Below are 24,424 nucleotides of genomic sequence, written 5' to 3'. Positions count from 1 at the left end.
GATTAAAATGAGTTTCTGCTTGTTCTGAGTGTGAAAAGGAATGAGTCTTACTAAGCATCATATTAAAAGTATCGATGCGGTTACATCAACAAATGCAAAACTAATGTCTGGGTGACTATACACTCTGGGCTTACCTGATGTCACTACAGGTTGTTGCTCACTCTGAATCTTTCGAGTCTCACCTAAAATCAACTCTATAAATCATCTCCATCACCTGTGTCTGTGAAGTGTGTACCTCTTAATATGCCATCCTGTCTGTCTGTCTGTCTGTCTGTCTGTCTGTCTGTCTGTCTGTCTGTCTGTCTGTCTGTCTGTCTGTCTGTCTGTCTGTCTGTCTGTCTGTCTGTCTACTTACATGACTGTTTGTTTGTCTATCTGTCTGTCTGTCTGTCTGTCTGTCTGTCTGTCTGTCTGTCTGTCTGTCTGTCTGTCTGTCTGTCTGTCTGTCTGTCTGTCTGTCTGTCTGTCTATCTATCTATTACATTTACATTTTAGTCATTTAGCTCTTATCGAGAGCGACTTACAGTTTAGTGAGTGCATACATTATTTTAATTTTTTCATACTGGCCCCCCGTGGGAATTGAACCCACAACCCTGACGTTGCAAACGCCATGCTCTACCAACTGAGCTACATCCCTGCCGGCCATTCCCTCCCCTACCCTGGACGACGCTGGGCCAATTGTGCGCCGCCCCATGGGCTCCCTGTCGCGGCCGGCTACGACAGAGCCTGGATTCGAACCAGGATCTCTAGTGGCACAGCTAGCACTGCGATGCAGTGCCTTAGATCACTGTGCCACTATCTATCTGTCTGTCTGTCTGTCTGTCTGTCTGTCGGTCTGTCGGTCTATCTCGTCTATCTGTCTATCTGTCTGTCTGTCGGGTTATCTGTCTATCTGTTGGTCTACCTAGCTATCTATCTATCCATATGTCTGTCTGTCTGTCTATATGTCTATCTATCTATCTGTCTGTCTGTCTGTCTGTCTGTCTGTCTGTCTGTCTGTCTGTCTGTCTGTCTGTCTGTCTGTCTGTCTCTCGGCCTGTCTGTGTTCTCTTCATCTGTCTCACTAGCTTTCTTTGTGCATGTTGGTGTGTATGAGTGAGTGTGTCCCTGTCAGGGTATATAGACATTACACATGCTCGCCATGCCGTGCTATTATGGGGTTGTCTTGGCTAAAGTGATTCAGACCTCTTTATGTGCTCCTGCCCAACAACGGTTGGCTCAGATGAAAGGTACCTGGTGCGCCTATCTCCACTGTGCACGTGAGCATGAACGTGCACATGGTCAACTGCCCGTGCCACGTCACACGGCGGGGCGAAACCTCAGCAACCCCACCCTACTCCACATTAGTTCCACCACCGCCCTTTCACCTTCCCCATCTCTCACCCTTCGACATCCCTTTCCTACACACACATTTCACTCACACTTAACACTCACGAAAGACAGTGAAAAGAATGGCCACTGCAATCCAGACGGGTGGATTCGTCCTGGGCCTGCTCGGCGCGGCCGCCATCATCGCCGCCACGGGGATGAACAACTGGAGCGTCAAGGACCGCCAGGGGGACGTGGTGACCTCGGTGTACACCTATAAGGGCCTGTGGCAGAACTGTGAGGTGGGCACCTCAGGCTTCACTGAGTGCCGGCCCCTCTACGGCCTCCTGGGCTTCTCAGGTAAATAATGTGGGATTTTATTAAACTCTTTACATTTGGAGGTTTCTGAGATACTGGTTAAGGGTTTGAATTAGAGATTGACTTGTATGGGGAGTTGGAGAAGAATTGGGGTGGTCATCAGTGCAGTTTAGTTCCTCAAAAGGTTGATCAACAACGTGTTTTCACCGAAAGTGATTACCTGTATCACCAAATTGTGTCAAGGTTCTTAAATGTACCACTAAACTAGAGTTGTAGTTCTATTTCCACTCTGTAGTAGCCTAGTGGTCTTTTGTGTCCAAACTCACACTGACACCTGGGTTGGAGTTGAAACAGGGCATCACCTGAACATTTCTGAACATTGATATTTTCAAAATAATCAAGTAGATTCCTCTCCTAATTGTATTTATCAAGCAACACACAGAACAGTTGGCCTGTATAACAAAAATTGATCATGGTTTAAGAAAAAATACATTATTTACTTGCAGAATAGGCTCAATCATTATCGGACATTTGAGGGAAAAAAAGGGAAGCTAAAAGTTGTTTTTACTTATTTTACATTTAGGAGTCTTTCTGCTTTTAGTTTCAGTCCTCTCCTCTCCCCAAATGTACTCCCGCCCGTTGCCCTGGCCTGCTCCTATCAGTATTGACTTTAGCACCAGTGCATCATGGTTCCATTGCAAGGTTCATGTTCAGTAAACACCATTATCACAGGCAAAACAATTACAGACAAAGAATCAGATTCAAAATTCAAATACCAACAGAATACATTTCAGCTTGTTATTCACATTGGAACCTCTATCCCTGGTAATTTGACTGCTAAACTCATGGGTACTAAAACAATGTGTGGCTCGTACATCAGTAATATACATAATTAATCATATTTACTGACTTTGGCTTAATTACATTTAAGTTCTGAATAATATATTGCAGTGTATTACTGATGGTCATCTGGTGTGATGTGTGTTGTCTTCCAGGTACCTTTCAGGCAGTGAGGGCACTGATGATAGTGGGCATTGTTCTGGGTGTAATCGGGGCGATGATAGCCCTGTTCTCCCTCAAGTGCCTGAAAATGGGCAGCATGGAGGATTCCTCCAAAGCCAAGATGACCCTTACAGCTGGGGTCATGTTCATCATTGCAGGTATAGGGACGAAAATATTTATATAGTGCATGTTGCTTGGAGAACAGCAATTCAATCACTTATTTCTACATGTCTCTCTCTCTGAACTTATGTCTTCGGTGATAATGTGTAACTACCCAAGTCCTCAATCAATCGTTAAAATAAATGTACAATTCCAGTTTCACCGGCTTGCTTTTGTTAAACACTTATTGTCACTGAGCATTGAATTTGCTTCCTCTCTGTCAGGCATTTGTGCCATTTCTGGAGCTTCAATCTATGCTAACCAAATCGTGGCTAGTTTCATGATGACCACATACAACCCCAATTATGGAGGAGGGATGGGTGAGGGCATGGGGATGGGTGGTATGGGAGGAGGAAATATGACGCCGAGGTAAGAGTGGATTTCATTTATCTGTATTTCCATATTTGGTCAGGGTATCGCTATAGACAGGTGAGTCAGTTCCTGACTGTGCTTTTGCTCTGTGACAGGTACACGTTTGGCCCCGCCCTCTTTGTTGCCTGGATAGGCGCAGCTTTGCTCTTGTTGGGCGGGATTCTGAAGTGTGTGGCCTTCAGGGGACTACAACCGGACAAGTCAACGTAAGTTATCAATATTACATAATTTTCTAGCTAGATTCAGGTGGGCCCAAAAGTGAACACTGTGTGATGAAGGCAATTTTTTAAAGTAATTTTAATATGCAATATTGTAATTTTCTTGTGTTTTTCCCCCAGCTACACAGGAGTCGCTTACAAAGCCCCCCAAGCCCAGAACAGGCCCGTCTATGATGACCACCATACAGAGGATGGGAAGAGAGACAACCAGAAATATGTATAATTCCTGTCAGATTCTGCAACAATACATTTGATTTTGCATTAAGAAGCATGTATCTAAATGTTGCTTCGGAATATAGTGCTCCATTTTCATATACACACTTCCTAGATTAGTTTGAAGAGTTTCCATACATTTTACTGCATGTTATTGAAAAATGTGTATTCTGTTGTGGTTGATAGTAGGCTCTATTTATATATCATTTTATACTGCCAGTAACTGTTTTAGTTTCATGTGGTCTTGGGTAATGTGTTATTGCTCGTCAATAAACCATTAATGTAAAGCTTTCATTTGTACAATGAAATGTACCAAATACATTTTCTAAACACCTCTATTTATCAAAAGCATATTTTCTGCAATTAAAATGTCCTACCATAACATTGAGTCAGAGAACACAATACACACAGAGCCTATATTTGAAAACTCTGTGGCTCATACCTGGAAACGGTGATATTATTTTCTTCCACTAGATGGCAAGAACGTTACACCCTTTGGCAAATCAAAGCTCTATGTTGGACATACACCGAGTGTACAAAATATGAACACCTGCTCTTGCCATGACATAGACTGACCAGGTGAATCCCTTATTGATGTCACTTGTTAAATCCACTTTATTCAGTGTAGATGAAGTGGATTTGATTAGGATCTCTTTTAGTCATCATTTCGACTAATCTTCCAAGAGTCCTTAAACATTAAAATACAATTTATAATAAGATCACATTTTCACATATAACACACTGTTACAGACACAATACACTGACATATTGACCAAAATATAGATTGATTCCTTCATCTACTTTAGTCCTGCACAAACTTCCAATTTATTAAATTTAAATGGTATTGTTTGAACGCATATATTGAAAGGTTTTTGGTTTGCTCAGATAAATTATTCAATTTCTTTATTGCTCTAAATCGAAATGTTAGTTTGCCTATTTCTCTTTTCTGTCTGGATAACACATAGATGGTGGACAATATATTCCTAGTATTTACTTAGTCTGTCTCTTACCAACTGAATACTGTTGTGAATGGAGTTTGGCCATTTTAAATGGTGTACAATGTGAAATAAAATAAGCATGTGTTTTTCAATTATCTTGTTGATTGATGACCAACCAAGAGCATTGTGCATGACTACAACAGAAGAACCATATCTCCACCTTAAAACAATCCTTGCTGCTTTGTTCTGTGCAATATGCAGCCTCCTAATTCACTTGCTGATGCATTTCCCCAGACCACAGAACAGTAGTTCACCTGAGTCCCAATTAATGCTTGGATTGTTTGCTTAAGAATTTTTCCCAGTAAATATTTAGCTATCCTTCGGATCATGCATGCATATATTTTTTTTACATAGATGAGTTACTTGAGACGACCATGATAAGCAGTTGTCTAGCTGCACCCTTAGTAGTTTGGTTTCTGACACTTCCTCAATTTGTACTCCGCCCATACTTAATTGTATCCCATGCTGTGTTGGCCTTTTCCTGGTGGAACAGACCAACATAACCTTGGTTTTCAAAACAAGTTTGTTCCGGCAAACCCACTCCCTGATATTTCCAAGATCTACCTGTAGAGCTTGCTGTACCTGTTGAACTGATTGTCTTGCTGTATAAATTGTAGTATCATCTGCAAATATAGTAGCTTGAGTTTCAGATAAGGCGTAAGGAAGGTAATTGGTATATATTAAGTAAATAAGTGGCCCAAGGCAGCTGCCCTGCGGTATTCCACAGTTTAAAGCATAAGGGGAAGAAAATGACCCATTGATATACAGTAGGTGGACTGTTTCCTGTCAGTTAGATAGGACTGTACCCAATTCAAAGCTGCCTACGTAAACCCATAATGCAAAAATGTTGTCAAAATTATTTCATGATCCACTAAATAAAATGCTGCACTAAAATCTAAAAATAGTACACCCACAAACCTGCCATTATCCATAGCATTGAGCCACTGGTCAGTCATGTCAACCAATGCAGTGGTAGTGGAATGTTTTTTGCGGTAAGCATGCTGATTGGCTGTGATCAGACCATTATTTTCCATGTACTCCCATATGTCTACTTACAATACCCTCCAATATCTTACTGAGTGAAGAGAGTAGACTGATTGGTCGACTATTGGCAGGAGTAATGGGTTCTTTGCTGTCTTTCGGGATTGGACACAGTTTAGCATGCTTCCATACATTTGGAAATGTCCCCTTTTCCAGTGACCAATTAAATATGTATTTCAGTGGAGCTGCAATCTGGGGAGCAGCATAAAGTAAAAAAGTGTCCATAAGATCATAACCTGTAGATTTACCATTGGGTAATGACTTCAATAGGTTTAAAAAAGGATTCAAGTTAAAAAAGGAGACAATTGCGACATGGATTGTGTATGTGTGCCATTCAGAGGGTGAACGGGCAAGACAAAAGATGTAAGTGCCTTTGAACCCCGTATGGTAGTAGGTGCCAGGCGCACCGGTTTGTTTCCCCATGTGTATCAGGAATGGTCCACCACCCAAATGACATCCAGCCAACTTGACACCACTGTGGGCCAGCATCCCTGTGGAACACTTTCGACACCTTGTAGAGTCCAGGCCCCAACGATTTGAGACTGTCCTGAGGGCAAAAGGGGGTGCAAATCAATATTAGGAAGGTGTTCCTAATGTTTTGTACACTCAGTGTATACCTGTCCCTTTTTGCTTTTAGTGAAAGTGGCAGACTCAGAAGTATGCAAAACACAATTGATTAAATGCAGTGTACGCTCAAACAAAAGACGCATACCATTAGAAATAAATACCATGAAAGACGTTTTATTCATTGCAGCGTTTTTCTTCCTCCCCGTACTGCTTCACACACTGGGGAATCCAGTCCCTCTCCACAGCAAGATGCCCAGGGACACACAGGGACATCAGGTCTCACATACCAAAATGTGGTTTACTGTGAGGCCTTCACTAATGTGTGCTTCCCCAAAACATCCGCATGAGGTGAGACACCTAGATCCCCCACCCTAAGATCCTACCGCTGACACCTTTAGCAATATTTAAAAAACTATACAGGGACAACTGACAGACGGAAGGAGGGGAAAAAAAAGTTATAAAATCAAATAAAAAGTAACCAGCAGTGAAAATCTTCTTTATGGTGTCTTTGGATAATTAATTCCAATCATTTAAAAGTTAACAGCAGGTATTTTGCATGTAAGTATAAGTATTTTGATATCTTTACAAATCTACAAAACAGCCGTTTTACATCCTGGCACAATATGTAATTGGGAAAATCTACGGATTAAGTTCATGATTTTCCGGTTAAAAATAATAAACATTTTAAACAGTGTAGTACTTCAACATACAATCAGACAATCAAATTCAAACGGTGTACAGATTTGTAGCAGGGAATTTCTTTATGATGCACTATAAAACAGTATTATATACTTCCAACTTCTCACTCAGGAATTCCTCCACGCTATCCGTGTTCCACTTGAGGATGCTGAGTTCTTCAGCGATGTTCCCGTTATCGTCCAGCAGCTTTAGAATAGGGTCTGCGCCTCTCACATACTGAAACCAAACACACAGAGAGAGGGGACTATCAGGACTACGGCCTCTCACATACTGAAACCAAACACACAGAGAGAGGGGACTATCAGGACTACGGCCTCTCACATACTGAAACCAAACACACAGAGAGAGGGGACTATCAGGACTACGGCCTCTCACATACTGAAACCAAACACACAGAGAGAGGGGACTATCAGGACTACGGCCTCTCACATACTGAAACCAAACACACAGAGAGAGGGGACTATCAGGACTACGGCCTCTCACATACTGAAACCAAACACACAGAGAGAGGGGACTATCAGGACTACGGCCTCTCACATACTGAAACCAAACACACAGAGAGAGGGGACTATCAGGACTACGGCCTCTCACATACTGAAACCAAACACACAGAGAGAGGGGACTATCAGGACTACGGCCAAGACAGTAAACCCTTTCAATTCAACATAGCCATTGAAATGCCTATAAGATTATTAAAACTCCATATACTGTGTAATATTTATGGTGGTGCATGGGGTTCATGCTTTTCCATACCGACAGGAGATTATGTTCAAGACAATTTGGTTATTTTATTTCCAAGGTTGTATAAAAGCTGAGAGAAACAACTCCTTCTTTACAGCATTTGACACTTAACTAATTCATTGTACGCAACAGACAAGATTATCTACAATTCATTTGTACCTTAATTTGAAGACCCTTGAACATCTTCGGCTTGTCAGACCTGACAAAAGCTGTGGACAGAAAACAAGGTTAACTCATTATCGCAGGTCTAGTGAATCCGTCAATTGATGACAGATCTATTTTTGCACAATGCTTGTAAACAGAAACCTTTGGAAAACATTCTTTGGTAATGAAGTTAAAGGGACCACAGTTGCGTACAGCTGTCCTAAACACAAACAGTGCCACTAGACACAGAGCTCCAAGACCCTACCCCAGGGTTCCCCAATTGATGGCCCACAGGTGGTTTTATTTGGCCCCCCAAGTTTTCTGAGCCCCCAAAAAATAGATATTTTTTTAGAAATGTCATTGTTGGACATAAAAAAAAAAGATTACACCAGGAAATCAGCTCCATATCATTTTAATTTTGAAAAACTGTTCAAGTATTACCACGCATAACAGAGATACGTTATCATATACAGTGGGGAGAACAAGTATTTGATACACTGCCGATTTTGCAGGTTTTCCTACTTACAAAGCATGTAGAGGTCTGTAATTTTTATCATAGGTAACTGTGAGAGACGGAATCTAAAACAAAAATCCAGAAAATCACATTGTATGATTTTTAAGTAATTAATTTGCATTTTATTGCATGACATAAGTATTTGATCACCTACCAACCAGTAAGAATTCCGGCTCTCACAGACCTGTTAGTTTTTCTTTAAGAAGCCCTCCTGTTCTCCACTCATTACCTGTATTAACTGCACCTGTTTGAACTCGTTACCTGTATAAAAGACACCTGTCCACACACTCAATCAAACAGACTCCAACCTCTCCACAATGGCCAAGACCAGAGAGCTGTGTAAGGACATCAGGGATAAAATTGTAGACCTGCACAAGGCTGGGATGGGCTACAGGACAGTAGGCAAGCAGCTTGGTGAGAAGGCAACAACTGTTGCCGCAATTATTAGAAAATGGAAGAAGTTCAAGATGACGGTCAATCACCCTCGGTCTGGGGGTCCATGCAAGATCTCACCTCGTGGGGCATCAATGATCATGAGGAAGGTGAGGGATCAGCCCAGAACTACACGGCAGGACCTGGTCAATGACCTGAAGAGAGCTGGGACCACAGTCTCAAAGAAAACCATTAGTAACACACTACGCCGTCATGGATTAAAATCCTGCAGCGCACGCAAGGTCCCCCTGCTCAAGCCAGCGCATGTCCAGGCCCGTCTGAAGTTTGCCAATGACCATCTGGATGATCCAGAGGAGGAATGGGAGAAGGTCATGTGGTCTGATGAGACAAAAATAGAGCTTTTTGGTCTAAACTCCACTCGCCGTGTTTGGAGGAAGAAGAAGGATGAGTACAACCCCAAGAACACCATTTCAACCGTGAAGCATGGAGGTGGAAACATCATTCTTTGGGGATGCTTTTCTGCAAAGGGGACAGGACGACTGCACCGTATTGAGGGGAGGATGTATGGGGCCATGTATCGCGAGATCTTGGCCAACAACCTCTTTCCCTCAGTAAGAGCATTGAAGATGGGTCGTGGCTGGGTCTTCCAGCATGACAACGACCCGAAACACACAGCCAGGGCAACTAAGGAGTGGCTCCGTATGAAGCATCTCAAGGTCCTGGAGTGGCCTAGCCAGTCTCCAGACCTGAACCCAATAGAAAATCTTTGGAGGGAGCTGAAAGTCCGTATTGCCCAGCGACAGCCCCGAAACCTGAAGGATCTGGAGAAGGTCTTTATGGAGGAGTGGGCCAAAATCCCTGCTGCAGTGTGTGCAAACCTGGTGAAGACCTACAGGAAACGTATGATCTCTGTAATTGCAAACAAAGGTTTCTGTACCAAATATTAAGTTCTGCTTTTCTGATGTATCAAATACTTATGTCATGCCATAAAATGCTAATTAATTACTTAAAAAGTTTTAGATTCCGTCTCTCACAGTTACCTATGATAAAAATTACAGACCTCTACATGCTTTGTAAGTAGGAAAACCTGCAAAATCGGCAGTGTATCAAATACTTGTTCTCCCCACTGTACAAATGTAAGCAAGATTTGAAATTATTATGTTTTAGTCAAATGTTATATCTGTTTGAGCTTCTTGCGGTAAATCTGCATTCTACAAATTATTTTAATTATGTTCCAGCCCCCCGTCCATCCACTAAAGAAAATAAAATCGGCCCCGTGGCTGAATCTCGTTGATGATCCCTGCTCTACCCCAACAAGACAGAAGCAGCCGGCAACAACAACAGCCCCCTCAGAGAAAACTGACACCAATTAGCTTTACAAGATGGGTGATCGCAAAACATTACCCCACAACTCACCTTGGACTTGAGGGAACCTCCCCAACTTTCATCCACACACTTCCAGGATGGCCCCAGGGTAGAGCTGTGGAGGGGAAAGTACTGCGTTAAGTCCTGTAGTGTGCAAGCAGACGGTCAGGGTGCGGCGCAGGACGACCACGTTGTTCTACTAGAGGTCGCCTAATTCACAGCTCCTAACATCAGCTCATTACTAAAACCAGCTAAACAAATCCAGACCTCAAGGGCCACAAGGTATGCTGGTTCTCCTCTTTGCATTTTTACCAGACTTGATTATGGCGTGGTAGCCAGCAATCGCTGGCCAGTAGTCAATTACATGAATTTATTCATTCATTGCCAGGGAAAAAGGAAAACCAGCAGGACTACGGCCCTCGAGAGTTGTGCACCTCTGCTCTACACCAATGCTGCGATTTATCTTCGCAATCCTTTGGCCAACAAAAATGTACCGTCTTAGAAAAATCTCGAACAAACCAACTTCCTTCCTGACAATACATTTTTACACACTGATGCCCACACACAGAGAAGCTCCTGGCGGTGAATTGGGATAATGTGATTCTGGACAGTCTGGTTCATAAATGTGGTAGACAGGCTGTTCCTCAGGGTCATTATACTGTGAGCCTCTGCATATGGAATGGCTCTGAGGGATGGCAACTTTGTGGCCCGCTGGTAATCAAATCTCCACACCTATACACGATAACTTACAGGAAATTGGAGTGTCACAGCAGTAATTCACAGGCACGCTGTTACTGGGAATACAAATAAAATTACACCAGCGAGCTTCCTTTCCCCTAAACCAGCACAGCAAATGTAATTCTCTTTTTTCACAGTTTTGCTGATTACGGGGGCACATCGACAAAGGCTTGAACACAGGGGTGGTGATGATTCCTACCTTGGTGGCTTTTAAAAGGGTTAATCGATCACTCACACTTACAGCAAAGTTTAGTTTTGTTTCACAAAATAATATGACCTTTTTTATTATTTTCAGTCTCTGAACTAGCCAATATGTCGCGCCCAGTTTCAGTGCATTTCTAAATCGCCTGGAGTAAAAACTTGTTTGAACGGGCCAAAACCCAATTGGCCATTTCTGGCTTGCTCCACTGAGCGACAGTAATATTAGCCTGCAGAGAGGCAGCAGGGCCAGAGCTGAAGTAGCATTTCCGGACACACACGGAGAGATATTTACATTTACATTTTAGTCATTTAGCAGACGCTCTTATCCAGAGCGACTTACAGTTAGCACATACATTATTTTATCGAACCCACAACCCTGGCGTTGCAAACGCCATGCTCTACCAACTGAGCTACATCCCCTGCCGGCCATTCCCTCCCCTACCCTGGACGACGCTGGGCCAATTGTGCGTCGCCCATATGGCTGACAAAATGTCCTCCATGCTCATCGAGACTCATGTTAAACTAGAAGTCATTTTGCAAATGTTTAATAATGCAGCAGAATGTCAAGCGTGAATAGAACATTCTACAGTCAGAAAATTAATTGTGCTTATTGAAGTGAAGGCATTAGTGCGAGCACGCTCTCCCAGGTCTCCTCAGGGATTAGAACAGGGCAGCCTTACATGTGGTCCTTTGTGGCACAGTTGGTAAGAGTGTGGCACTCTTGAGGGATCACAAAGGCAATTCCAAGGTAATGGAATTGCGCCGAGACTCAGATATTTCACTTAAAATGTTTAATAAAAAGTTTAATAAACCATACTACTCTATGCACAAGGACTACATAACAATTTACACTGAACCTTTTACAAAAACACATTTACTGGAAGAACTGTGTCATAGATGTTATTTTTTTTACTCTTAAATATCTGCTCCGAATGAAGATTCAACGATGTCTGCAGAAAGAATTGGCTGTCAGCTATGACATGACACCTTGACTTTGAACAAATCTATTTTGGTTATTGAACTACAGTAAGTGAAGTGGATTTACATCTGGTAACGGAATTGAGGTAACAGAATTTCATCATGGGGCCCTGATCTGTACTACATAGAAATGCATGGATATGATACTCGCGACTGGCAACCTGCAGGCGCTGAGGCCTAGAGTGATGACTCGATCACGATTTATGACATTGTTTGGATGGCTGACCATCTGTGGGCTATCACAGAGATCAAACACACCTTATCTGTGGCTTTCTCCAGAGAGGGACATCCCCACAGAACCCTGGGAGCACGGACACCATTGGAGGTGTGAAGACAGATGAAAACGTGAAATCTACTAAATGAATGTTACAGTGTGAATTAAATTGTCATGTTTAGATAGTTTCAAGAGTTCATAACGAGCTACGTATTTGATATGTTCTATTGTACTGTAAGTAGGGCTGGGCGGTATCCAGATTGTTATATAATCATACTGTCCTTCTCTCACGCCGGGATTTCAAATCAAATCAAATTTTATTGGTCACATGCGCCGAATACAACAGGTGTAGACATTACAGTGAAATGCTTACTTACAGCCCTTAACCAACAGTGCATTTATTTTAAACAAAAAAAGTAAAAATAAAACAACAACAAAAAAAGTGTTGAGAAAAAAAAGAGCAGAAGTAAAATAAAGTAAGAGTAGGGAGGCTATATATACAGGGGGGTACTGTTGCAGAGTCAATGTGCGGGGGCACCGGCTAGTTGAGGTAGTTGAGGTAATATGTACATGTGGGTAGAGTTAAAGTGACTATGCATAAATAATTAACAGAGTAGCAGCAGCGTAAAAAGGATGGGGTGGGGGGGCAGTGCAAATAGTCCGGGTAGCCATGATTAGCTGTTCAGGAGTCTTATGGCTTGGGGGTAGAAGCTGTTGAGAAGTATTTTGGACCTAGACTTGGCACTCCGGTACCGCTTGCCGTGCGGTAGCAGAGAGAACAGTCTATGACTAGGGTGGCTGGAGTCTTTGACAATTTTGAGGGCCTTCCTCTGACACCGCCTGGTATAGAGGTCCTGGATGGCAGGAAGCTTGGCCCCAGTGATGTACTGGGCCGTACGCACTACCCTCTGTAGTGCCTTGCGGTCGGAGGCCAAGCAGTTGCCATACCAGGCGGTGATGCAACCAGTTAGGATGCTCTCGATGGTGCAGCTGTAGAATTTTTTGAGGATCTGAGGACCCATGCCAAATCTTTTCCGTCTCCTGAGGGGGAATAGGCTTTGTCGTGCCCTCTTCACGACTGTCTTGGTGTGTTTGGACCATGATAGTTCGTTGGTGATGTGGACACCAAGGAACTTGAAGCTCTCAACCTGTTCCACTACAGCCCCGTCGATGAGAATGGGGGCGTGCTCAGTCCTCTTTTTTTTCCTGTAGTCCACAATCATCTCCTTTGTCTTGGTCACGTTGAGGGAGAGGTTGTTGTCCTGGCACCACACGGCCAGGTCTCTGACCTCCTCCCTATAGGCTGTCTCATCGTTGTCGGTGATCAGGCCTACCACTGTTGTGTCGTCGGCAAACTTAATGATGGTGTTGGAGTCGTGCCTGGCCATGCAGTCATGGGTGAACAGAGAGTACAGGAGGGGACTGAGCACGCACCCCTGAGGGGCCCCCGTGTTGAGGATCAGTGTGGCAGATGTGTTGTTACCTACCCTTACCACCTGGGGGCGGCCCGTCAGGAAGTCCAGGATCCAGTTGCAGAGGGAGGTGTTTAGTCCCAGGATCCTTAGCTTAGTGATGAGCTTAGAGGGCACTATGGTGTTGAATGCTGAGCTGTAGTCAATGAAAAGCATTCTCACGTAGGTGTTCCTCTTGTCCAGGTGGGAAAGGGCAGTGTGGAGTGCAATAGAGATTGCATCATCTGTGGATCTGTTGGGGCGGTATGCAAATTGGAGTGGGTCTAGGGTTTCTGGGATAATGCTGTTGATGTGAGCCATGACCAGCCTTTCAAAGCACTTCATGGCTACAGACGTCAGTGCTACGGGTCGGTAGTCATTTAGGCAGGTTATCTTAGAGTCCTTGGGCACGGGGACTATGGTGGTCTGCTTGAAACATGTTGGTATTACAGACTCAGTCAGGGACATGTTGAAAATGTCAGTGAAGACACTTGCCAGTTGGTCAGCACATGCTCGGAGTACACGTCCTGGTAATCCGTCTGGCCCTGCGGCCTTGTGAATGTTGACCTGCTTAAAAGTCTTACTCACATCGGCTACGGAGCGCGTGATCACATAGTCATCCGGAACAGCTGGTGCTCTCATGCATGCTTCAGTGTTGCTTGCCTCGAAGCGAGCATAGAAGTGGTTTAGCTCGTCTGGTAGGCTTGTGTCACTGGGCAGCTCGCGGCTGTGCTTCCCTTTGTAGTCTGTAATAGTTTTCAAGCCCTGCCACGTCCGACGAGCGTCAGAGCCAGTGTAGTACGATTCAATCTTAGTCCTGTATTGACTCTTTGCCTGTTTGATGGTTCGTCGGAGGTCATAGCGGGATTTCTTATAAGCGTCCGGGTTAGAGTCCCGTTCCTTGAAAGCGGCAGCTCTACCCTTTAGCTCAGTGCGGATGTTTCCTGTAATCCATGGCTTCTGGTTGGGGTATGTACGTACGGTCACTGTGGGGACGACATTACCAGATTAGTGCCAAAAACAATTAGCTTAGGTAGCTTAGTGGGTAAGAGCGTTGTGCCAGTAACCGAAAGGTTGCTGGTTCTAATCCCCGAGCCAACTAGGTGAAAAATCTGTTGATGTGCCCTTGAGCAAGGCACTTAACCCTAATTGCTCCTGTAAGTCGCTCTGGATAAGAGCGTCTGCTAAATGACTAAAATGTAAAAAAATGTAATAGCAAATTTCCATGAGGCTGCTACCTAAATATGCTAACGAGCTCAAAACGAAAAAAAGAAAACGAACTGCAAAGACAGGCAATCCAGCTCATAAAGTTATAGCCTACATATACAGGTAGGAGCTACCGAATGTAATCTTTGGTCAGTTTGGACATTTACAAGCGAATGTGAATGAGAGACATTGTGCAAATAAACAACGTTTTTTTTGTCTGATGGAAGTACAGTACTGGCTCTCCAGCAGCAAGTCTACATGCTGTGTCTGTGTGGAGTCTGGAGTCGCTAGGGCAACTGGCGTGCCTGTTCTGCTTGGAGAAGGAGGGGGGGAGGAGGAGCGGACAGGCCAAGACCGGATAGGAGAAAAAAACACAAGGGAATGAAGATAGCAGTGGCAGCTGTACAAATAACTCCTACAAAGGCCTTTGACTTCTCAAACAGGCAGAAAGATAACACAATATGATGCCCCGTCACCTTATTAATTGAGCCACTTACTTAAATAGCAAGTTAAACTAGGGGTCATGTTAATGCATAATTCTGCGTTTTTCACACAGGAAAAATATATATAAAAACGCATAATAAATATCTTGCTGCGTTTTGTAAACTCCGATCTAAAATGCTTCTTATTGTAATTTTTGCTCGGCATCAGACTAATGTTGTGCTACAGTTGCACTTCTAAACTGGGATGAGAATTCACCAACTGGCATTCTATCAACAGACGCACTGACTGATGTGGAGCTATTCTTCTCCGGTAAAATGCAAGATTAACTTTAAGCAAAACATTAGGAAATGTATCTGGCTACATTCTTTCTATGATGGGCCTAAACATTAGAAATATGATGGGCATGCATCGTTTTAGCAAAAAAGACCTTGCTTTTTCATTGTAAGCTCATTTACTGGTGTGGCTGCCAGCCAAATAGCGTTGCACTTTTGTCATCTGATGAAAATTGAGCTATTTTATGTTGAACGTGTTGCACTAATATATGTATTTTCTGGGAAGGAAAACGATAGAGTTGCACGTCCCTGATCACTCTATTGAAGCAACAAAACACTTGACTTTCAGTATAAAACGTAACCCCAGTCCATACACTGCTGGACTCACCTGCTGTGCCATTTACAGACACACGTGACTGGCTCAACTGTTATGGGGAACTATGTAAGCTTCATAATGTCAAATAATGTGACAGGTGAAATGAAGAAGGCAATCGGTTTTCTCTCAACGCATTGCACAAGTTGACTGCAGGTATTTAGCAGACGCTCTTATCCAGAGTGACTTACAGGAGCAATTAGAGTTAAGTGCCTTACTCGAGGGCACATCAGATTTTTCATCTAGTCGGCTCGGGGAGTCAAACCAGCGACCTTTCGGTTACTGGCCCAACGCTCTTAACCGCTAGGCTACCTGCCTACACCCTAGAAATATGTATTGAAAAACCCGTGGCTATATCCAAATACCCCAGTGTACAGTATATACAGTATAGCTCCCAAGCCTAACTGTAAGTGCTATGGATTCATTGTTAAAGGAAAACGTATTTTGTTCGTTGGATGGCATCTACTTCAAAGAGGGCGAGACACAGGAGTGCACGCCTATCATTTAAATCGAGTTGATCAGATTAGAATCTGGGTGTGTTTTCCCGTCTACTGTTTTAACTAGCAAAGTGTAAAACCACGTTAAGTCTTAGCCTATTGGTGATTGTCATTTACTCTGTTAGTCTAATGTATAACGTATTTCATGCACACTGGAATTGTTTGAGTGTTCATTCTTTATTGACTAATCAATTATATTCGTTTAATTGAGTAAATGCAATCCTCGTTTTTACAGAGTAATTATTTTGACTATACGCTCATACTTGAGTGGACCTATTGGTAGTTATTAACAGTATACACACACTGCACATTCTTGGGTACCACCTTGACATCTCTGATCTGCTAGACTCAAATGAATGCTAGAACATTGGTTGCCAGGATTAGCCATTTGTATCTAGCCTCAATAACTGCATAACGGCGCAAGATAGACACGTTCATTATAGTCATACTGAGAGGTGATGCAAGGCTCGCTGCCTTCACTAGACTCCTCCAGAGACGTACAGGTACAGGGCCTGTTGCATTTATTCACATAATATTGACGTCAGATTGATAAATGTAGTTTATTATATTCAACATAATTTCTACATAATGTTTGGACAATTTCCATCCACTATAATCTTAAATAGGTACACAATTGTATAAAAATGCAATATCCTCCTTTGCATATTTGGGTATTATTCTACACACTGGTTATTATTTTAATAAGCTCTGCCCCCAAACAAGACCAAATTTGGTTGGTCCAGACACGGCCAAATCTGAATCAATCATAGAAGTCTGTTTCACGAGTTTGGACATCAAAGTACAGCGGAGTAGAGTTCAGTACAGTACAGTTCTGTACAGCAGAGTAGAGTTCAGTACGGTTCAGTTCTGTACAGCGGAGTAGAGTTCAGTACGGTTCAGTACAGTACAGCGGAGTAGAGTTCAGTACAGTACAGTGGAGTAGAGTTCAGTACGGTTCAGTTCTGTACAGTGGAGCAGAGTTCAGCACGGTTCAGTTCTGTACAGTGGAGCAGAGTTCAGTACGGTTCAGTTCTGTACAGCGGAGTAGAGTTCAGTACGGTTCAGTTCTGTACAGCGGAGTAGAGTTCAGTACGGTTCAGTTCTGTACAGCAGAGTAGAGTTCAGTACAGTACAGTTCTGTACAGTGGAGTAGCGTTCAGTACGGTTCAGTTCTGTACAGCAGAGTAGAGTTCAGCACGGTTCAGTTCTGTACAGTGGAGCAGAGTTCAGTACGGTTCAGTTCTGTACAGCAGAGTAGAGTTCAGTACGGTTCAGTTCTGTACAGCGGAGTAGAGTTCTGTACAGTACAGTTCTGTACAGCGGAGTAGAGTTCAGTACAGTTCAGTTCTGTACAGTGGAGTAGAGTTCAGTACGGTTCAGTTCTGTACAGTGGAGTAGAGTTCAGTACAGTACAGTTCTGTACAGCGGAGTAGAGTTCTGTACAGTACAGTTCTGTACAGCGGAGTAGAGTTCAGTACGGTTCAGTTCTGTACAGCGGAGTAGAGTTCAGTACGGTTCAGTACAGTACAGCGGAGTAGAGTTCAGTACGGTTCAGTTCTGTACAGTGGAGCAGAGTTCAGTACGGTTCAGTTCTGTACAGTGAAGCAGAGTTCAGTACGGTTCAGTTCTGTACAGCAGAGTAGAGTTCAGTACGGTTCAGTTCTGTACAGCGGAGTAGAGTTCAGTACGGTTCAGTTCTGTACAGTGGAGCAGAGTTCAGTACGGTTCAGTTCTGTACAGCGGAGTAGAGTTCAGTACGGTTCAGTTCTGTACAGCGGAGTAGAGTTCAGTACGGTTCAGTTCTGTACAGTGGAGCAGAGTTCAGTACGGTTCAGTTCTGTACAGCGGAGCAGAGTTCAGTACGGTTCAGTTCTGTACAGCGGAGTAGAGTTCAGTACGGTTCAGTTCTGTACAGTGGAGTAGAGTTCAGTACGGTTCAGTTCTGTACAGTGGAGTAGAGTTCAGTACGGTTCAGTTCTGTACAGCGGAGTAGAGTTCAGTACGGTTCAGTTCTGTACAGCGGAGTAGAGTTCAGTACGGTTCAGTTCTGTACAGCGGAGTAGAGTTCAGTACGGTTCAGTTCTGTACAGTGGAGTAGAGTTCAGTACGGTTCAGTTCTGTACAGTGGAGCAGAGTTCAGTACGGTTCAGTTCTGTACAGTGGAGCAGAGTTCAGTACGGTTCAGTTCTGTACAGCGGAGCAGAGTTCAGTACGGTTCAGTTCTGTACAGTGGATTATAGTGAACGCAACTGTAGTGCTCTACTGTGTACTGTACTGTAATGAACTATACTCTACTTTTTACTGTCCTATCCTTTTCTTTACTGTTATATACTGTGCTGTCCAAACTTGTAAACCCAACTGTGGTTTGTGACTACTATGACTTCCCATTGTAGAAATTCCGTTTCCGATTTGGTAAAGGAATCTCGAGGTTTAATCACTTAATAATTCATAAACAAAATTGATATCAGTAAAAACACTAATTGATAGGTCGTCTACCTTTACTTGTTAGTTCTGCGAACTTTCATTATCCTCCATCCTCATGAGGGAAATAAATGAGAAAATATCTTAAAGATGTGGGTTTTTAGTAACGGAATTTCAAGGCACAAGGCAATGTTTCTTAAACTTACAGAAGGCAGAGAAATGTCTCCAAAACGAAATATAAAAGTGTTGATATTAGTTGGCTGGGGTCTTTACTTCAGAATTATTGTGTTTTGATGCATTCCTAATACCTTTTAAGACTTTTCTGGTAGATGTTTTCTAAGACCCCTTTTCCATTTGTTTGACCAGAAATCAAAGCCTTTGCTCATTGCTAATTTTTAGGATCGACAATGGTTGAAAATTGTATATGTGCCTTAACTTCTCAAAAATATAGACTCTTAGCTTTCATTTGACACTGAATTTGACATGCTCCTATGAACCTCTCATGTTGGTGCTCATGGGTCCTTTCACATGGAAATGACCATACACACTAAATGTAAGCGCTCACTGTAAATCACTTTGGTAAAAGCGTCTGCTAAGTGGCATATTATGATATATTACAGGATGGAGGTAATAATCAAGATGTGAAATGAGGTGCTGCTCACACTTCTCTCTGTAGGCTCACTTTCCTAGGTAGTGTTGCTAGGATACCGCAGCCCTCAGGTTGGCGGGGGGGGGGGCAGTGTTTAGTTTAATCAAGCAGAAATGACAGTTGTTTTGTAGTCCACCACTTGAGCGAACTTCTAATCTATTTGAGTAGTTGAACGCATGTTAAGTAGGGTCGGGACGATACCAGTATAGCAAATATTTTTTGTCCTGGAAAAAATGTAAACACGAAGCAGACCAAACATTTTAGTCCTTTAAGAGCCTGCTGTATGTAAAATATTGTGTGCTCTAGCGTGTTTTGTTCCCTTGCCACGATACTAACGAGTATGGCGACACTGGTATCGTCACGGCTCTAATGCTAAGGATAGTGTGGCATGGGTACAATGGGGTGTTACTGCATTAACTGCAACATTTGGCAACGTTTCAAACACTGGGGCGCTGGTAGTGAAGATGATCATCTTCTTAGCAATCATAGGCACTCTAGAGCGATCTAATAACATCTATAGCACTAATAACATCTATAGCACTAATAACAGCTAATAACACTAATAATAACATCTATAACACAGTTATGAGAAGGGCTCAGCAATATGGATCCATATAGCTGAAACTCATGGGGCGGCGCACAATAGGCCCAGCGTCGTCCAGGGTAGGGGGGTAGGGGAGGGAATGGCCGGCAGGGATGTAGCTCAGTTGGTAGAGCATGGCGTTTGCAACGCCAGGGTTGTGGGTTCGATTCCCACGGGGGGCAAGTATAAAAAATTATGTATGCACTCACTAAACTGTAAGTCGCTCTGGATAAGAGCGTCTGCTAAATGACAAAAAATGTAAAATGTAAAAACTCAGGTGGTCCAGCATCTATTTACAACATTTTGCTCTGGTGTAGAGCCTGAACTTGCCAGAAGATACCGACCCATAAACGTTACGCTTGTTTACACTGAGCTACACTGAGGCCGGAACGTAATCATGGTTACATTAAGACACCGTGGAGCCGGAGTGAGATATGGGTTGGAAAACGTACCTCAATGCAGGGATGGGATATGCCACTGTACTCCAAATTTTACCTTTATCCACATTGCTCCATCGAGAAGATTGAAATAATGCTACTTTTTCCTGAAAACTGCCCTTTTCGTCCACATGCTAGCTAGCAGTAGCCACAGCAGCCATTATAGAATGGCACATCACGTTGAACAACAAAGGAGCTGATTGGCTGACACTGCCATTCCAAAATGCCTGCGGTGCTAGCTGCATTTAGGTACGTTTTCCGACCCATATCTCGCACCGGATCCATGATTGCGTTCCGACCTCAGTGCAGCTCAGTGTAAACAAGCGTAACAGTAGGGTCGGTATCTTCTGGCAAAGCCTGAACATCAGAATTGTTCATATTTGTTTGGGCACAGAGGGACAATGCACATGGTACCACGGAATCATATTCTGACATAACTGATCCCATGACATGCATGTGTGACGAGTCGATCCTTGCTCATACAGCTCACTACATCCTCTCCTAGCCTCTCTTTCATCTGCACTGGTCTGAGAAGAACTGACCGGGTGAAAGTCAGCCTATTGATGAGCTTCCAACACATTATTTTCACCTGGCAAGTCTTTTCTAATCAGTGCAGATGGATGGACTGAGACAACAAGGATAACTGATAGTTGATACACCCTGCAGTCTAAATGCAGCCCAATGTCTTACCTTCCTGGATTCCATCTGGGCCTCCTGCTGGCAGCACTGTCTGCAGACAGGCTGGATCTGGCTCAGGCTGAACTCTCCCAGTAGGTCACAGGAGCTGCACAGGAGGTTACTGGAGAAGCCCAGCTCCCTGCATGCCTCTGAGGACAGGTCGGCTCCATAGGCCGAAAGCTGAGCAGGAAAGAATGGAGAGACATTGGATTGGTTGTCACTTAATGTTACGTTTTCAAAAAAAAGTGAATTTCCATTGAGCCAACAGTGTCACGGATTGAGTATTGGCTAGTATTTCAAACAGGAATGTGGAGGATCTCACATTAAAGTGGGGTGGTGGTAACCATGGTATCTTTATTGACCTTTTCTTTTTATGTTTGCTCTGTCACAGGGCCCTACACAATCACACACACACTCTCAGGGCCCTACACAATCACACAAACACTCACAGGGCCCTACACAATCACAGGGCCCTACACAATCACACACACACTCACAGGGCCCTACACAATCACACACACACTCACAGGGCCCTACACAATCACACACACACTCACTCACAGGGCCCTACACAATCACACACACACTCACAGGACCCTACACAATCACACACACACACACTCACAGGGCCCTACACAATCACACACACACACTCACAGGGCCCTACACAATCACACACACACACTCACAGGGCCCTACACAATCACTCACACATAATATGCACATACATTTATACTGACTCTACACACACGCACACCCACAAACAAGTGCTTCTTCTTCGATGAGGTTTAACGGCGGTTGGCATCCAATTTGTTGCATTACCGCCACCTACTAGACTGGAGTACAACTCCCTTATATTTTGCTTGAAAAATAAATAAATACCCTACCGTCTAACACTACACTCACAAATTCAAAAATATGATTAATAATTAACACCACCCTAACTCCACTATTTAAATATATTCATTCCTACCTCATGTGCTCAACCTGAAATGATGGGACATCACCACTTAACACTCCCTGTAACTCTTCTGATGTCAAGTCTCGCACACCCAAATATCTCTCTGCAGCTGCCACCACAACCTCAATTGTCTTAATATGCCATTTAGCAGACGCTTTTATCCAAAGCGACTTACAGTCATGTGTGCATACATTTTTACGTATGGGTGGTCCTGGGGATCGAACCCACTACCCTGGCGTTACAAGCGCCATGCTCTACCAATTGAGCTACAGAGGACTTACGTTCCATCCCTGCAGTACAATTAATAACAATTGCTATAAATGCTAAAAATCCAATCTTACTGAAACATATATAACTTGTTGGCCTATCCCTCTGTATTGGTACATATCTACTACTCTCACCACTCCTCCCCTACTCTCTTCACTGCCTCAGCATATGACAACTTCTTCACTACTCTTACCCTGGAAACCTCAACCTGCCTCTCTCGCACGGGACATTTCTGAGCCCCAGCCCCATGGGCACCCCTACAATTAGCACATACCACTACTTTCCCCAATGCTACACATTCCTTTGTCTCATGCCCTTCTGCACACTTCTCACACCTTGGAACCTCCCTCCTACACACTGCTGCCACATGCCCATAAATTTGACACCTGTAACATCGTAATGTTTCGGCACATAAGCTCGTACAGGATAACTTATATATCCTAACTTCACTTTATGGTGGTCCTCTGTAGCTCAGCTGGTAGAGCACGGCGCTTGTAACGCCAAGGTAGTGGGTTCGATCCCCGGGACCACCCATACACAAAAAAATGTATGCACGCATGACTGTAAGTCGCTTTGGATAAAAGCGTCTGCTAAATGGCATATTTATTTTATTTTTATATTTTTTATCAGGCAGACTCAACTTCAAAACTCAAAAGAACAGACAATGAATCTTCCCCTTCAGTTGGTAAACTTTTACATTTACTCCTACCCCAGTAATCACTCCTTTCAAAGGCGCCCTTTTCTTGAGAGCGAAACAATTCACAATTCTTTCCCCCATTTGTTTAACTCTGAGCGCCTTCTCCCTCTGACCAACAAAAACACAAACAATTATCACTAGACCACTATACAAGCTGCTGCTACTCTGTTTATCTTATATATTGTTGCCTAGTCACCTTCCCCCTATACATATCTACCTCCATTACTCCAGTATCCCTGCCCATTATAAATATGATATTGAAACTAACCCTGTATATAGTATGCTTACTTACTTGTGTTTTTCATATTTTTTTATAGTGTTACATTTCACTGTACTTGTGCAGTGCAAGAAAAAAAAACGTGAAACTTCTAACAATGATGTAAGTTGCATAAAAACATGTAAGATGTGTTTATATAACATGTAACCCTTTTTAAAACTCTCGTTCATTTATCGTCACACACCCATGTTCAAATTCTACAACAACAATCAGGCTAGGTAAAATGTTTTCCACATGACTTGAACGTTGTGAAGAAACGCAGCCGCTGTCTCGCCATGATTGGCTCTTTACTTTGTCACCTGTCACTTCAGTGAACGCGAGCAGTCTCAGTTTGTTTGAAGTACAGTATGTGTGTTAAAGTTTAAGATTTATTACAAAGGAATTAAATATCAATTTTACCAAATGTGGCTAACTAAACAACTGGACAAACTTTTTAAACCGGTACAATTGTTATAAGCCACGTCATTCGGTGTAATACCAGTTGCGAATGTCGCAGCAAAGAAGTGGGTATAAATCGAGTGTAGCAAAAGAAAACCTGCCATCCGATACAAGCTGAGCAATCGGCAACAAAACGACAAATGCATACGTTGGGCTTAGCTTATTTTTGTTAATAAACCTACCGTTTGTATGAGAGAAAAAAGCCACAGGATATAGACCTCCCCCGACATTTTGGCGATTGCTTTGTTACGGAAGCAAACTGAGGACCCCTTAAAAAGTAGGAAGTAGTAGCTACTAGCAAGTGCCTAATGTCCTGTACATTTTTTGGTAATTCTCTTTATATTCAACAAAATGTTATCATATATTCGCAAAAAATAATATCTGGTTGTTTATGTTATTCGTCTAAAAGTTATGATTTGTCATTTTTATTCCTCTTTTCATATGGCTAACAGAAAGGCACCTTTTACTTCTCTTTTTTTATCGGTCACTGACAGTTACATTCCATTCCGACGTGGACAGTGCTCCCTGTGGCCAAATTCAAGAACTGTTAAAAATGTGTCCAATCGCATTTTAACAGACTTGACTACTGA

The 24,424-nt window shown here is 43.1% G+C and overlaps 1 protein-coding gene and 1 pseudogene across 2 annotated transcripts; one reads left to right on the top strand and one right to left on the bottom strand.

Annotated features, from left to right (window-relative positions):
• Positions 1-1,132: 1,132 nt before the first annotated feature.
• Positions 1,133-4,116, top strand: cldn18 (claudin 18; the record flags this gene model as incomplete). Its single annotated transcript, XM_084182923.1, is given in 6 exon segments — positions 1,133-1,434; positions 1,436-1,668; positions 2,622-2,786; positions 3,012-3,156; positions 3,255-3,365; positions 3,498-4,116. Coding segments are annotated over 6 exon segments (1,059 nt in total). The 3' UTR covers positions 3,601-4,116.
• Positions 4,117-6,354: 2,238 nt separating this feature from the next.
• LOC311146431 (selenoprotein F-like) lies at positions 6,355-24,347 on the bottom strand (annotated as a pseudogene). Its single transcript, XR_014615618.1, has 5 exons — positions 24,017-24,347; positions 21,207-21,374; positions 10,104-10,167; positions 7,796-7,845; positions 6,355-7,111 (listed from the first exon to the last, which is right to left on the bottom strand). The product of XR_014615618.1 is annotated as a selenoprotein F-like (transcript).
• Positions 24,348-24,424: the final 77 nt, after the last annotated feature.

Source organism: Coregonus lavaretus, assembly GCF_964263955.1.
Source record: "Coregonus lavaretus genome assembly, chromosome: 19".
NCBI classification, from domain to species: domain Eukaryota; kingdom Metazoa; phylum Chordata; class Actinopteri; order Salmoniformes; family Salmonidae; genus Coregonus; species Coregonus lavaretus.
Note: the sequence above shows the minus strand (reverse complement) of the source record. Positions and strands in the feature narration are given on the sequence as shown.